Source organism: Anastrepha obliqua, chromosome 4 (genome assembly GCF_027943255.1).
Source record: "Anastrepha obliqua isolate idAnaObli1 chromosome 4, idAnaObli1_1.0, whole genome shotgun sequence".
Classification (NCBI taxonomy): Eukaryota; Metazoa; Arthropoda; class Insecta; order Diptera; family Tephritidae; genus Anastrepha; species Anastrepha obliqua.
The window spans coordinates 29070886-29085572 of record NC_072895.1 but is presented as its reverse complement, the minus strand read 5'-3'; the positions used below and the strand labels follow the sequence as shown (position 1 = coordinate 29085572).

Here is a 14687-nt window from a genome sequence, read left to right as displayed (position 1 = left end):
TTGGCCTGTCAGGTGCTCTTCCGCTTGCTGAAAATAGGTTCCATTCCATTGCCTTCTTTGCGTAAAATTTGACCAATCCACTTCCATTTCTGTCTTCTAATCCAAATTTCTAGTGGCTCCATGTTTGCTTTTTCGAGCAGTTATTTTTGGTCAGAAAATTTGGCATTATTTTTGTTCAGAAAATTCGGAACATAATCCTTAGACAACAGTTCAAAAAAACTTGTAAGCGACTGGTTATAGCGGTGGTGATTTTCCAGGTAGAGCTACTCTACAGCTGTACCGACAGTACATTCGACTTGAAGAGTCTAACCTTTCGCTTGTTTCGCCATACAGGGTACAACATCCCGAATACCCCTCTGGTGTGTGAGCTAATATTAAATAAGTAATTTTTCTTGTTATGTAAGCCATTATGCGGCTTGGTTGATGGCCTTGCAACTACCGTAACATATAACCGTGCACTCAAACTATTCATAATAAAATTCTGCCATTTACACATATTGCCCAATCGCATAACTCTCAGGGGAATATTGACATTCTTGACTGAATAATAAACTGCACATTTGACAGGTACAATCAAAAGGGTCGACTCAGCTTGGTCCGCGAACTATCTGAGCGGTCGGCACTCGTCAGTGATATTTCGGGATCAAACGTCAAAGCAGAGAAAGATTAATCAAGGTGTACCGCAGGGTGGTGTCCTTTCTCCCTTGCTGTTCAATTTCTACATCTCGAAGCTCCCCCAACCACCAGCGGGAGTTTCCCTGATCTCATACGCTGACGACTGCACGATAATGGCGTCGGGCAATGACATCGATGGCCTGTGTTCCAAAGTGAACAACTACCTCACCGACCTTTCTCGCTTTTTCACTGGGAGAAATCTCCAACTCTCCCCCACCAAGTCCACGGCGACCCTCTTTACCACCTGGACAAAGGAGGTCAAGCCGTACCTTAAGATAAAAGTCGATGATACACCAATTCCGACGGTAAATAACCCCAAAATTTTGGGTGTAATCTTCGACAGCTTGCTCTCCTTCTCTGCGCACACAACCGCAATTGCCACTAAAACCCAAAATCGCAACAAGGTCCTCAAATCGCTGGCCGGCAGCACTTGGGGCAAAGACAAAGAACTGTTGCTTTCGACATTTAAGGCAATTGTCCGGCCGGTTATAAACTATGCTGCGCCTGTCTGGTCGCCTGGAACTAGTGATTCGCAGTGGACAAAGCTGCAGACTTGTCAAAATACCGCCATTCGGACAGCGACCGGGTGCCTCCTGATGTCACCCATCCAACACCTACATGACGAGGCACAAATGCTCCCAGTAGTGGAGCATAACAAACTGCTCAGCAAGCAGTTTCTGCTTGGATGTTACCGTAGGTTTCACCCCTGCAGACACTTGCTTGAGCCTGAGCCGCCTCCCAGGCACGTCAGGAGACATCTCCTAGACTACGCTGACGAAATCCAGGACAAAACTGACCGCAACCTACTGGACCGGACAGTATTTAGACAGTCAATAAACGACATTCACCGGGAGACCGTTACCACCTTCATGAACTCCCGTCCTGTGAATGCCGTAATCGGAGTCCAACCACCACCTATTGCAGATGAAGAGCTCCAGCTTCCCCGTGAGACTCGTGTAACACTGGCACAAATACGTTCTGGATACTGTAGCAGGTTAAACTCCTACATATCCAGAATCGACCCCGACATACCAAACACCGGCATGTGAAGGTACCCCGCACGACACTAACCACCTCTTCACATGCCCCCTTAAACCGACTCATCTAACCCCCCTCTCCCTCTGGGCCCAACCTGTCGAAACAGCATGTTTCCTGGGCCTACCCCTAGATGAGCTAGACGAAGACGAACGATGATGTGCCTACACTGACAGGGCTACCTATGCTGTTAAAATAACAACAACTCAGCTTTACGAGATCAACCCACGCCTATTGGGGAACCCTTTGGCTTACAAATTCAATCGTATGGAAAATTTTCATTACCTCCTTTTTGTAGACATCCAGCAACTCTCTGCTTTTAGTACACTTTAACGTGTCATATTTTCCAATTAGCAGGTGAAACTTGTTATTCCCTTTTTGTTGTTTGTTGTGATCATTTATGTCCTTGCCATCGAGGATTTTAAGAAGCGAGAAGAATAGGAAATATTAATAAATTACTTTATTAACGCTACAATGGTTGACTCAAGCACAAGAAAAACTCTCAGCAACATTCCATTGCTACAAACGCGAGCCGGACCACGCGATAAAGACTTGTGGGTGCAACGTCTGAAGGAAGAATATCAAGCACTTATCAAGTATGTGCAAAACAATAAGGAATCTGGCACTGATTGGTTTCGTTTGGAATCGAACAAGGAAGGCACACGTTGGTTTGGAAAATGTTGGTGCATGCACAATCTACTGAAATATGAATTCGATGTGGAGTTCGATGTAAGTGGGTGTGAGACAATTCAAGAATATCGTTTTTACATTACATTTATGCTCTTCCGCTTCGTTAATTTTCATTTAAATCAAAATACAGATACCGGTAACTTTTCCCACGACAGCGCCGGAAATAGCATTACCTGAACTGGACGGAAAAACTGCAAAAATGTATCGTGGTGGTAAAATATGCCTGACCGAACACTTTAAGCCTTTATGGGCGCGTAATGTACCGAAATTTGGTATTGCACATGCAATGGCTTTAGGGGTGAGTTAAAAAATCAAAAATCAATTTAATTGGCTAACCCTTTTTTTTGCTTTTCAATACATACATACATATAAGCTGGAATGCTTTAAATCGAATTATTTGAAACTTAATTAAAATGTATGCAACTTTTTCATCTAACTTCTTTTAAGCTGGCGCCATGGGTTGCTGTCGAAATACCAGATCTTATAGAAAAGGGCATTATCACCTACAAGGAAAAATAATTTTCGCTCCTCCTATGAAAATCCTTATTAACTTGATCAAAACTACGTAGAACAAAAATGCTAATGAAGAAAGTTTTTAAAAATGTTAACCGGCCCGGCAGCAACTGTAATAAATTTTGGTATAAAAATGGTACTGAAATGTGTTTCAATAATTTGAGTTTACACATTCTTTAAAAAGTAAAAATTATGGCAAAATCTAAGTATACAAAATTAAAAAAAGCACTGTCAATATATTCAAGAACATAACTTAGAGCACTTATTCAGAATTTGAAACGTGGCAAATAAAACAATATAAAACCAATGCATGCAGTTCTGCTCCGTTATTGGTTTTATCGGGCTTCAGACTAAAACCTATTTATGGCTCATGCTGCAGTACAGTATAATTTGGTGCCTCGATGGTATGGAATTCGTTTTCATAAAATGCCTTCAGTGAGTGGTAGAATCACAGTGATAAACTCAAGACAACTCCTTTAGATGCTATGCACTCTAATACCGTGCGTCAGAAATAAAGGGTTTTTAAGGGGTTAGGTGGGTTTCAGAGGTTGAAAAAAAGAAGATTTTGACTATTTTTTTTTAGTATTGTATATAAAATCATATAATTTATTTAAGCAATTCACTGTATCTAAGATACATTATATAAACAGTATTTTGTGAAATTTTTATTTAAAAATTTCGAAAACTCAGCCGTTGGTACCTCATCTTCCTTGACGTCTCAAAAAAAAATGCTCTTGCCGTGGACAGCATAGCTCATTATTGGTTCATCTAAAATCAGAAAACCAAACGGATTTCGTTAGTACATGGATAAATCTCGTTGTTGTACGTGGAAAAAAAAAAATTAAAATTTGAATTTATGACAGGCTTTGAACCAAAAAACACATTTTTTAGTGAAATTTTCGACATACATTGGCTAAAAAAAAATTGTTGTAATTAACAAAAAAAAAATCCTTCGTTCAATAACTAGATAATGTTATTTCAAAGATTTGTACAAAATTTGAACCAAATCGCTTCATAACTTTTCGAGATATCGTGTCCACTGACTTAAAAAATGGAGTTTTGAGATAAACACGTATACGAGCGAAGCGCTCAACTGACGTGGCCTAATGGGCGGAACTTCTGAAGGGTCTATCTCTTAGAATTTTACTCGGATTGACTTAAAATTTTAGGAGAATATTTTAAACATACTGTACTATTTAATGAGACAAAAAAAACAAAATTCGATTTTTTGAAATTTTCAAACCCACCTAACCCCTTAATAAGAGGTGTTAATTTGATATTCAAAGAAAAATGCTATTTTTCAGTATAAATGATCGAATGTTTATTTCATTATAAAGATGAAGGTATATCGTTAGTAGTGGAAAATAACATCAGGCAAATGACCACCACGACCCCACTTACAACCGAATTGAAAAGTGGCTGCCCTATGTCCTCGATAGCCTCACGAATTCCATCTTTGGGGTCTTGAATCGACCCTGAGCTGTTGGCTTAGACCTTCTCTTTCACGTGGCTTTAAAGAAAAAAGGCACAAGGTGTTAGATCACAAGATCTCGGTGGCCAATTGTGATCACCTCTTCGAGAGATAACACGGTCCGGAAAATTTTCCCGTAAAAGATCAATGGTTTCGTTGCTTGTGTGGCACGTAGCGCCGTCTTGTTGAAAATAAACGCTGTCCAGATCAATACCAACCGATTCCGGCCATAAAAAATCGTCTCTCGATAGCGTAATCCATTCACCTGTAACACCTGTTATTGGAAAACTCTTTATATGGCGAGAGTTGTATGCTGATATGAAAATAACTAAGACTCTTTACCCTGACTGACTGAAGAGTACATGCTATCAAAGCAGCCCGTTCAAGAAGTTCCAGCTTTCCAGCAGTACTCCACTAACTGCTTATGCACAGGAATGCTCACCTCAGCAGCATTTCCCAAACAGCTATAGAAAATGTTTAGCGCCATTGCAATAACAACATGAGTCGGTTCAACGCCACCGGAACGGCCCGGATTTATATCCAGCCAAAGACTGTCACTCAAGTAACATTTCCCAAACAGTTATAGAGAATGTTTTGCGCTATTGCAACAACAAACACTCGGCTACATTCCCGCGACCGTCGTTTCTATTTTGCCGGGACGACCCGGATTTATAAGGGGTGGTTAAATTTCAAGGGCCGATGTTGAATGTGAACCACACCTAAACGTCAAGTTTTTTCTGTATTTTATTTCACAGTTTTCAATTTCAGACTTACTCAATTTGAACCATGGAAAGATACACAATCGAGCAACGCGTTAAAGTTATTCAGGCTTATTATGAAAACGGGCGTTCAAATCAAAATGGATATCGCGCACTTCGTGAAGAAAATCATCTTCAGTGATGATGTACATTTCATCAATAAGCAGAATTGCCACATTAGGGCGAATGATAATCCAAGAGTGATTGCCGAAAAACCAATGCACCCACAAAGAGTGACTATTTGGTGCGGTTTATGGGCCGGCGACATCATTGGGCCATATTTTTTCCAAAATGAGGCCGGTCAGGCAGTTACTGTGAATAGTGTTCGCTATCGTGAGATGATAACGAACTTTTTATGGTCCGAATTGGAAGACAGGACGTTGCCACTTGTCACACAGCTAACGAAACAATGGCTCTTTTGCGCGAAAAATTTGATGGCCGAATAATCTCATGTAGCGGCGATGCCAATCGGTGGCCGCCAAGATCATGTGATTTGACACCGTTGGACTTCTTTTTTTGCGGTTATTTGAAAGAAAAGGTATACGTCGATAAGCCAGCAACAATTCAAGACCTAAAGGATGAGATAATTCGGCACATTAACAGCATAGAACCTCAATTATGCCTCAGCGTCATCGAAAATTTGGACCATCGGATGAAGGTGTGCTGCCGAGGCTGCGGCGGCCATTTGGCTGATATTTTATTCCATACGTAATTGAGCTATACCAATATTATCATAATAAAGAGAAATGACAATAATTTCCTAAAAAATTTGTATTTTATTCAAAATCAACACCGGCCCTTGAAACTTAACCACCAATTATTTAGTCAAGGACTGTCACTCCAGCAGCATACCGCGTAAATGTATGGCGAATGTTTATGCTGCTACTACAACAAGAAAGACTCGGCTACAACTACTGGACCAGACAGTATTTAGACAGTCAATAAACGACATTCACCGGGAGACCGTCACCACCTTCTTAAGCTCCCGCCCTGTGAATGCCGTAATCGGGGACCAACCATCACCTATTGCAGATGAAGAGCTCCAGCTTCCCCGTGAGACACGCGTAACACTGAATACTGTTCTGGGTACTGTAGCATGTTAAACTCCTACTTATCCAGAATTGACCCCGATATACCAAACATATGTCCGACATGTGAAGATACTCCGCACGACACTAACCACCTCTTCACATGCCCCCTCAAACCTACTCATCTAACACCCCTCTCCCTCTGGACACAACCCGTCGAAACAGCATGTTTCCTGGCCCTACCTTTAGATGAGCCGAGACGAGACGAAGACGATCGGTGATATACCCTATACTGACGGGGCTTCTATTACTGTTAAAATAACAACAACAACCACTCGGCTACAACAAAATCCAATCACCAATTCTCCAAATAAATAGACAATGTAAGGTTTGCAAATAAATGATAGTGGTTTTAATGTATGCTTGAAAGTATGTATGTATGTATTTGGTTTGAATGCATGTAATTATATATGTATTGAAATCTGTGCGTTAACTGCACTTAAGTCCATATAGTTTTCATTTTTCCTCAAATTATTTAATAATTCCAAGTGTTTATTCTAATGTATTGAGGTTGCGGCTATTGTGTGGCAATATGCTGTTACTTGTTTTTTAGGCCGTGTTGAGCAAAACTCTTGCGTATGTACGTAAGTTTGTACGTTTATACATATGTATGTATGTTTACAATTTCACGACTTCATTGCTACATTGTATAGTTTCTTTTACTTTTTGTTTTCAAGTAAAACTAAAATATCCAAAATAAATTATTATTTTCGTTTTGCGACATTAAAATTAAATAACAACGTCAAGTCAATGAAAACTATAAATAAAAGTAAAAAAAGATCAAAAATCCAAAATTTTATAATTTTCTCATTGTCTCAAATTGATTTCATTTTCTTCATCCAACGTTCATTGTCCTCATCAAATACCAGTTTTAAGAAAAATTATCGGCAAAGAAAATATACATAATATACATAATTGAGACAATTTAACAGTAGTAACCATTCGGTTAAAAAAACATCGAATTTCATTGGTTCGAATTTCGAATTTTGTTCGTTTTACTGCATTTCCACATTTCCGGTGTTCTTTTGCTACTTTTTTTTTTGCGTTAATCTCTTTTGTATTTTTCGCGTGTTGGTTGTGGACGGCCAGGTTGTTGGGAAATAGAGGGAAGAGTATATGGCAACAAGTTTCAAAATATAAATCTAATTATTAAGTTCAGTTATTAGATGATTACAAACAAAAAATAACTCAATGAGGGATTAGCGAGAGTGGTTGGCGCTCATAACTTGCTGTGCTGTCAAAAATTTTAGAAAATCGTTAACTTCATTCGCGGTGCGTTAGTTTGTCGTTAAAAAACAAAATTATATAACCAAAAGAGCTATACAAAGAATCACTTCCGCCAACCGATCAATCGCTCAACCTAACGCCTTGACGACAAACATTCCATGCAAGCAAGCGCTCGCGCATACTTCTTACATCTAACAACTTCAATTCATATTTCCGCCGCCCGTATTGCTGTTATTGCTGTTATTACTATTGTTGCGTTTCTGCCAGCTATCCGACCAAATAGAACTAAGTGAACTAAATGGATCGAATGTCTGCATTTCGGCTGTGATAGCAGCATCTGCATCGTTGGCCAACACATTTAATGGCTGCTGCTTTTGCTGTTGTTGTGCGGTTGATTGTGTATTGTTGCTAATGCCCTGAAAGTTGCTTTCCAAGCCGGGCGGTGGACGTATAACCGTTGAGCTAACGCCACCACTGCTATTGACGGCACCACCAGCCGATGTGGCTGCCCCACCAATGGGCGGCCAAGCGGATGCTGTGGCACTACCGCCGCCTGCCATCGGTGCACTCAAACTGCTCACTAATCCAGCACTAGCGGTTGCGCTATTTACAGCAGCAGCTAATGCACCACCACTGCCACTGACACCAGGACTATCGTGCTGCCCCAAATACGCTGCCATTGGTGACCAAGTGCGCGAGTTGAGACGTGCCCAGTCGACACCTTGCAGCAGTTGCTGCTGCTGTTGTTGCTGTTGTGCCTGTACTTGAGCCTGAACATGTGCCTGCACTTGAGCCTGCAGCTGCTGTTGACGTAAATTGTACATGTATTCGAAGTACTCATCTTGAGCCTTTTTCATTTCGTACGGATCGGCATCGATACCTAAAATAAAGTTGGTAATTAATATTACGGCACAATAAGAATTGATCACTAGTGCCTTACCACTCAGTTGCCGATTGCCGTCGTATTCGTATGTGGTCAAAAGATTCGAGAAAAAACTACAGTTGCCTGTGGACACAATTGGCTTTGGAATTTGCAGTCCATTGCCACCATGGCTGCTGCTACCGCTACTGCTGCTGCTGCTATTCACGGGCTCCCAGACGGGTGTAGAAGAAGGTGACTTCTTTGAGCCGATCGGACCCAGCTCAGTAGAATTCAAGCTTGGCGCCTTTTCCAACCCCATACCAATTGAGTTTTGTCCGACAACCTGTTGTGGCTGCTTCTGTTGCGCTGACTGCAACTGCTCTTGCGGTTTAACGCCAAAGCCCGATTCGTGCTCTACAGCGCGCTTTTCTTTGTCGGCGAAGGCGAAAGCCGATCTGCTATCAGCCATAGCCACATTAGATGGATCGCTCGATTTAGGCATGTTTTTCCCCGGCACAGTAATGGGTTGTGCTTGCAATACATCGCTGAAAGTCGCCTGATTGCCAGTGTCCCAAGGCGTACTTAAACAGCTCAATAATCCACCCATAACACTAGCGGCACCGCCACTGCTATCTTTTCCACTCGTGGTCCGTGGACGTGTTACTGGAGCAATAGTTGGTGCCGCCGTTGTGGGCGCATCATTGAAATTCAACGATCGCAATGCGGCCGCTGCACGTTGGCGACATCTGCGTTCAGCACGGCGCGATGCGCTCGAACCGCCAGAATTCGTGGATGATGAAGAGCAATTCGATGGAGTCGCATCATTGCCATTGTTACCAGAGTTTCCACTTTGCGCATCTTTGCGGCGTTCGCGTCCCGGTGTTTTGCCATATTTGGACGAACTTTGTGCACCGGCTTCCTTCGCTGGCGGCGAGTGCATTGACGCTGTGCTACAAGCGACACCCGTATCTCGAACGTTGGCAATAGGGCTGAGCGTTTCATTAGCGTTCGCCTTATTGGTATTACCACGCGCATTTTTGCCGGTGCACACCTGTGGCTTTTGATGGCCGCTAGCTGTCTCTTTGTCGTTTTTCTCGTTCGCTGCCACTGAAGCGCCGCCCACATTTTTCACTTTGCGCGCGCCACGCGCTTGTTGCTGTGGTGAGGTTAGCTCTTGCGGCTGTGTTGCGGACAACTGGGTTGGTTGCTGCTGCTTCTTCCCTGCGCCATTGGCATTATTGGCACTACTTGTCGCCATTGTTAAAGTTGTACTAATTACGTCCCCACCTCCTCTATTCACTTTATCATTGTGCGTTTGTGCTTTGGGTATCGTGGAAGTGGTAGCGCTCTTCTTCCCCACGCTTTCACTACCAGCCGGCTGCTGCATGCCGCTTGTGACGCTGCTGAGGCTGCTCTTATCGTTCTCGCTCGCGTTTTTTATCATCGTTACGTTGCTCTTGAACGCGTTTAAATCCAGCGACCAAGGTAAACTGGCGCGGTTCGCCGTCGCATTGCTGTTCACGTTGTTTTGCCGCTTCAAGGTGCGCTTTTTCACACCACTATTACTGTTACCGCCGCTGCCGTTGCTGCCACTACTGCTACTACTGCTGCTGGTACTAACCTTCGGGTGTTGCTGATGTTGCTGTTGTATTCCACTTCGTCGCGGCGGCTGTGCATGCGTTGCCGAATCAATATGCTGCTGCTGCTGCTGCTCGTCGTCCACGGCATTCGCCGCTACCTGCGCTTTCAAAGCAATATTGCGTAAATTAAAGGTCGGATGCACGGAGCCTTTGTCGCGCGCCTCATACAACGCTGTCTGACTAAGCAATATGTTGTCGAAATCAATGCTCGCGGCGATAAGCACGAAAACAAATGTTGTGGCCAACAACACAATGGCTGCATTACGTATGCGTTCCTCCCAATCGGGACGCGGTATCAAAGCCGAACACAGCTCAAGCGTGCTAGGAAGCAGGCGCGCCTCCAATCTATATTCCACATTGTAAGAGAGGTTCGTGTGTATTTTCAGCGGTATCAGGATATTTGGCATAGTGTAATCGGGAGTGAACACAATCTCAATCTTTTTTGTTTCATTTGCCTTCAGTGGAAAACTGCTACAATCCGATATACTGAAACCATAGCCGGTGCACATATGATTGCCAATTTGAAACGTCTCAATCCAAATGGGTATTTCGCCTGTGTTTCGTGCCGTAAATGTGCGCTTTAATACCACCTTTGGGTATTTCCGAACAACCAATTCATCGCGCTCATTAGATCCTTGTTGATGAATCGGAGACTGATTGCAAACCGAAAAATGTTTTTCTGTTAAGTCAAAAACCAGCGTTGCTTTCGAACCGGGTTTGCGATTGCCAAGGCGAAACTGTGAGTGCACCACTTTCGCACTCAGCCAAACCGCTTCGTAGAGTGTCAGATTATTGCGTATGTGCAGCAGCGTGCAATACGTATCGGCAATGGGTGCCTCAAAAGAAATCGTCACCGGTAAACTCGTATGCGGTGGCAACAACACTGGTTTAAGCGGCGCACCGCCTGGCAGAGAAAATACATCCTTATCGGTTAAATAGCAATGCGGCGCAATGTCCACTACTTCTAAAGGTAACGACAAGTGCGTTTCCTTCGCAAACGCCGGAACCGAGAGAAAGTAATCGAGTAGCACTGGTGTATCCGCTGGATTTCTCAATAGCACCTGGACTTCCTGCGGTTTGTTCACCTCTATTGTGGGCAACACTTGTTTTCCAGTGACAAATTTCGGCCACTCGATGTCAATTATTAGCTGTAGTAAAAATTGCCGCACTTCATTGCTGTTCAATGTGAAGGCAATGTTCTGAAAGTCGTATTTTAGGCGGCGAAACAACTCGGTGCGTCGCCGCAACTCCGTCTCGTCGAAATGTAGATTGTTGTTGAGACCGCCACGGGTATTTTGCGGGGCAGGGAAAGCAATCATATTAGTGCGCTCATCTTGCGGTATATAGCAACGCAGCTGACAAAGCAACGCTGGTTCGAAGTGTATGCGACCTACTTTAGACATCGCATTGCCTTCGATTATCGAGCCGTTGACGTTGTAGTCCTCGAAGCGTAGACCTGCGTCAGTAAAATTGATCGAGGTAATGTGTATAGGATGCTGAAAAGTTGAGCGTATAGCCAATTCGGCTGAACAGTGTTTTCCCTGCGCAAAAAAATTGTACAATTTAATTTTTTATAAATACAATTAAATACGGACAACACAAAGGAAGATTTCTTGAGTTAAACAACTCAATAAATAATGCCTTCCGAAGTTTCAATAATACTTACCGGAAAACAATTTTTGAAGTACAGTTTCTCTTGATCCACTTCCAGTTTACCAATCCAGGTGCGAAAACGTACCGTCGTCGTTATTTCCTCGTATGTCGTCCAAATTTTGAGCGTGCACTGGTGTTGCTCGGTTATATATGATTGTATGGTCACTTGGAAAACAGCTACATCGTCTTGTTCCAATTGCGTGCATAGCTTGAACTTCGCACTCTCCAACTTGAGTGTAGCATTGCGCAACAGCCGCAGTGAATCTGGCCTCAAGCAGCCACGAAATGTCGTATGAAAGTATACTCCTTGCGGTGATTTGAAATTCCAATTGTTCAATTTAACAGGCAAAGGGTTGCGATTACGCAGCACAATATAGCCATTGTGCGACGTCTCTGCCAATGGTATTGCGCCCAAATTCAAATCCACTTTATACGGCGCATCGGTCTGTAGACGCGCTGTATCATAGGTGGACACATGTAAACGGCCTCCACAAACTACCAACGGCACCACGATGTGCGTAATATTCGTGCGTATGAGTAAATTGGTCTTGTAGACCATACTTGAGTTCAGCATCTGTAGTTGCAACAAAGCCAAAGAACCACCGCGAGGCAGCACCAAAGCACCCGATGTTCTGCTGGCTAAAGCATCAAGGTAATCACTACTGTATTGCGCGCGTAAAGCAAGACCCTCTGTGTGCTGCGGAAGGCTTACATTCAGCAACGCTAAAGGCGTTTCAAAATCATTGCGCACCACCAAGCTGCGTTTATTGCCGCCCCGTGTACCAAGCGTCGCTTGGGTTACAAAAGTGGTCGCATTGGCATCGTAGTGCAGCGCTCCTCTAAACACTTCGGCACGTATTAGCACAGTGAATTCATGTGCAGTTTGCGTGTTGTTCTCCAGCAGCGGAGCACGTGGTATGCTGCGCAATATCATCACCTCGTCCAATATTGTTGAGCTATCGAAGAGCCACGATTCCAATATGACAACACCACCTTTAGGGTCGAATGTTAGACCTGGCACATTGCGAAGCGTATAGTCGTGTAATACGTGCTGTTGCCGCATATGCGAGCTGTGAAGTTGTAACTTCAATTGTAACGGTTTCATGTTGTGCCCAACAACTGTTGACAAACGGCCGAAATTAACAACTGGATTATCTGCGTACAGACCGTGCAATGGTAGAATTTCAATTTCGACAGGTATAACCAGCACATTTCCACTGTTGCTTGTGGAATCCGCATCATTTTCGTTAACCTGTTCAGAGATCTTTATGCGTATATAAGCCGTGTGATTACCGACGGTACGCGCGTGAAAACGTATACGGATGATAGATTTCGTTTCATATGGCGGTATCTCCCATAATGTTTGTGGACCTTCCTGACCACCACTCGGCAGTTCTAATTGGAACTGACCGCCACTGCTATAAACCTATAAAAATAATAAATAAATAAATAAAATGCAATGCAATACAACAGAATGACTTTTTTGTTTACCTCGAGTATTTGAAGTGGCTTATTGTGTGGATTGTACATTTGGATCTCGGGTGTGAGCGTCGCATTAAGTGGTGCCTTGATCCCCACTAACGGTTTCAATCGATACGGGCAATCACGTCCCTCGCCGCGTACTTGCAAACGCGCCTGCCCAAAGGACGTATGTATTAGTAGATCCGTTGTAACACTGCCATGTACGCGCGGCAGAAAGACCACATTGAAGGTAGTATTGCCTTGCGGCGGCACTACTTTCGCCTCAAAAAAACTCGAGTAAAATGTTGGTGTACGTCCCGACACAGAAGTCAAATATACGCTACGATTCGCATTCTGATTCACTAATGTCACCGTGTGTGCACGCGCAGTTCCCACCGGGCACGCTTCGCCGAAATCCAGCAACGGAGGATCGAATCGCAGGCTACGCTGCAACTCGTCACTAACTGTGTCTGCCACCGGTGCCGATGCTGAAAAAGCAGTCGGTTGAACAGTTACTGCGTGAAACGACTGTTCAGCACTACCACTACTACTAATATCGCCGGCTACCCGACTAAGCAGCAACATGAGCACCAACAGCAAGGTCGATGGTCCTGACATTTTCACGCAATAGGATGCACTATGCATATCGTTCTTCAATAAAAATGTCTTACTAGCCGGTTGTTACCGTTTGATGCGCTTAATGGCCTCCGTTTGTCCTTCTACTTCCTTTTTGCTGCTTGATTGCCTTCGATTTGACGTCCAATCAGACCACAACTTTCAACCCTTGCTCCTGTTCTTATTTTCAAACTAAATCTTCTATTGTTATCTTATTTTTAATGTTTAAATAAATCTTTTTTGGCAATTCTTTTCACATTCTATTAGTTTTATTTTAATAATTTTTATCGTCTTAAAGTACTACACTATCAGCCAATCGTCTGTAAAAGTGCAAAAAATAATAATAATCAGCCTATCAAACGGATGTCATGAGGAGGCAAAGTGTTAAAAATACGAAAGATAACAAAAGAAAACGCGATGGGGGGTAAAAAAACGCTTCGGTTGTCTTATTGGAATTTTGACGTTTTAGAACACTTGGTAATGCAAGCAGCAACGCAATTTAAATGAATAGCGCGGTATATATGTATGTATTGCCTGGAGGGAAACAAATTTGATGTCAAAACAAAAAATTTAACATGTTGATTTAGAAAAAATCATCTGTATGAAGTCATAAGCATACCAATGCGATTAGTTTGTAACTTTAAGCCGAACCAAGTGAACGCCGCAGTCGAATGAGTTCGTGCGTGACTTCGAGTCTCAATGCAAGGAACACCAAAATGATAGAAAAAAGAGGATGTCTGTAAAGTCGGTTTACTGACGATAGTTTAACGTGATAACGTCATAAGAAAATACTGATTGAATGGTTGCATTTTTCAAAAGAAAATTTTAATTTTATTTGTTTGATAGATATTTTGTATGGATATAGAGAATGAGTTAACATTAACATAACATAATATACTTTAACATAACATAGCATAACATAACATAACATAACATAACATAACATAACATAACATAACATAACAAAACATAACATAACATAACATAACATAACATAAC

The 14687-nt window shown here is 42.7% G+C and overlaps 2 protein-coding genes across 2 annotated transcripts; one reads left to right on the top strand and one right to left on the bottom strand.

Annotated features, from left to right (window-relative positions):
* Positions 1–2043: 2043 nt before the first annotated feature.
* LOC129245211 (ubiquitin-fold modifier-conjugating enzyme 1) lies at positions 2044–3052 on the top strand. Its single transcript, XM_054883249.1, has 3 exons — positions 2044–2439; positions 2531–2698; positions 2848–3052. The coding sequence occupies exons 1-3, from the start codon at positions 2185–2187 to the stop codon at positions 2917–2919; spliced, it is 495 nt and encodes a 164-aa protein (XP_054739224.1). The 5' UTR covers positions 2044–2184; the 3' UTR covers positions 2920–3052.
* A 3507-nt stretch (positions 3053–6559) lies between these two features.
* On the bottom strand, positions 6560–14008 carry LOC129243764 (transmembrane protein 131 homolog). The gene is made up of 4 exons (XM_054881048.1): positions 13104–14008; positions 11626–13038; positions 8398–11500; positions 6560–8337 (listed from the first exon to the last, which is right to left on the bottom strand). Exons 1-4 carry the CDS (start codon positions 13716–13718, stop codon positions 7658–7660), a joined length of 5811 nt encoding a protein of 1936 aa, XP_054737023.1. The 5' UTR covers positions 13719–14008; the 3' UTR covers positions 6560–7657.
* Positions 14009–14687: the final 679 nt, after the last annotated feature.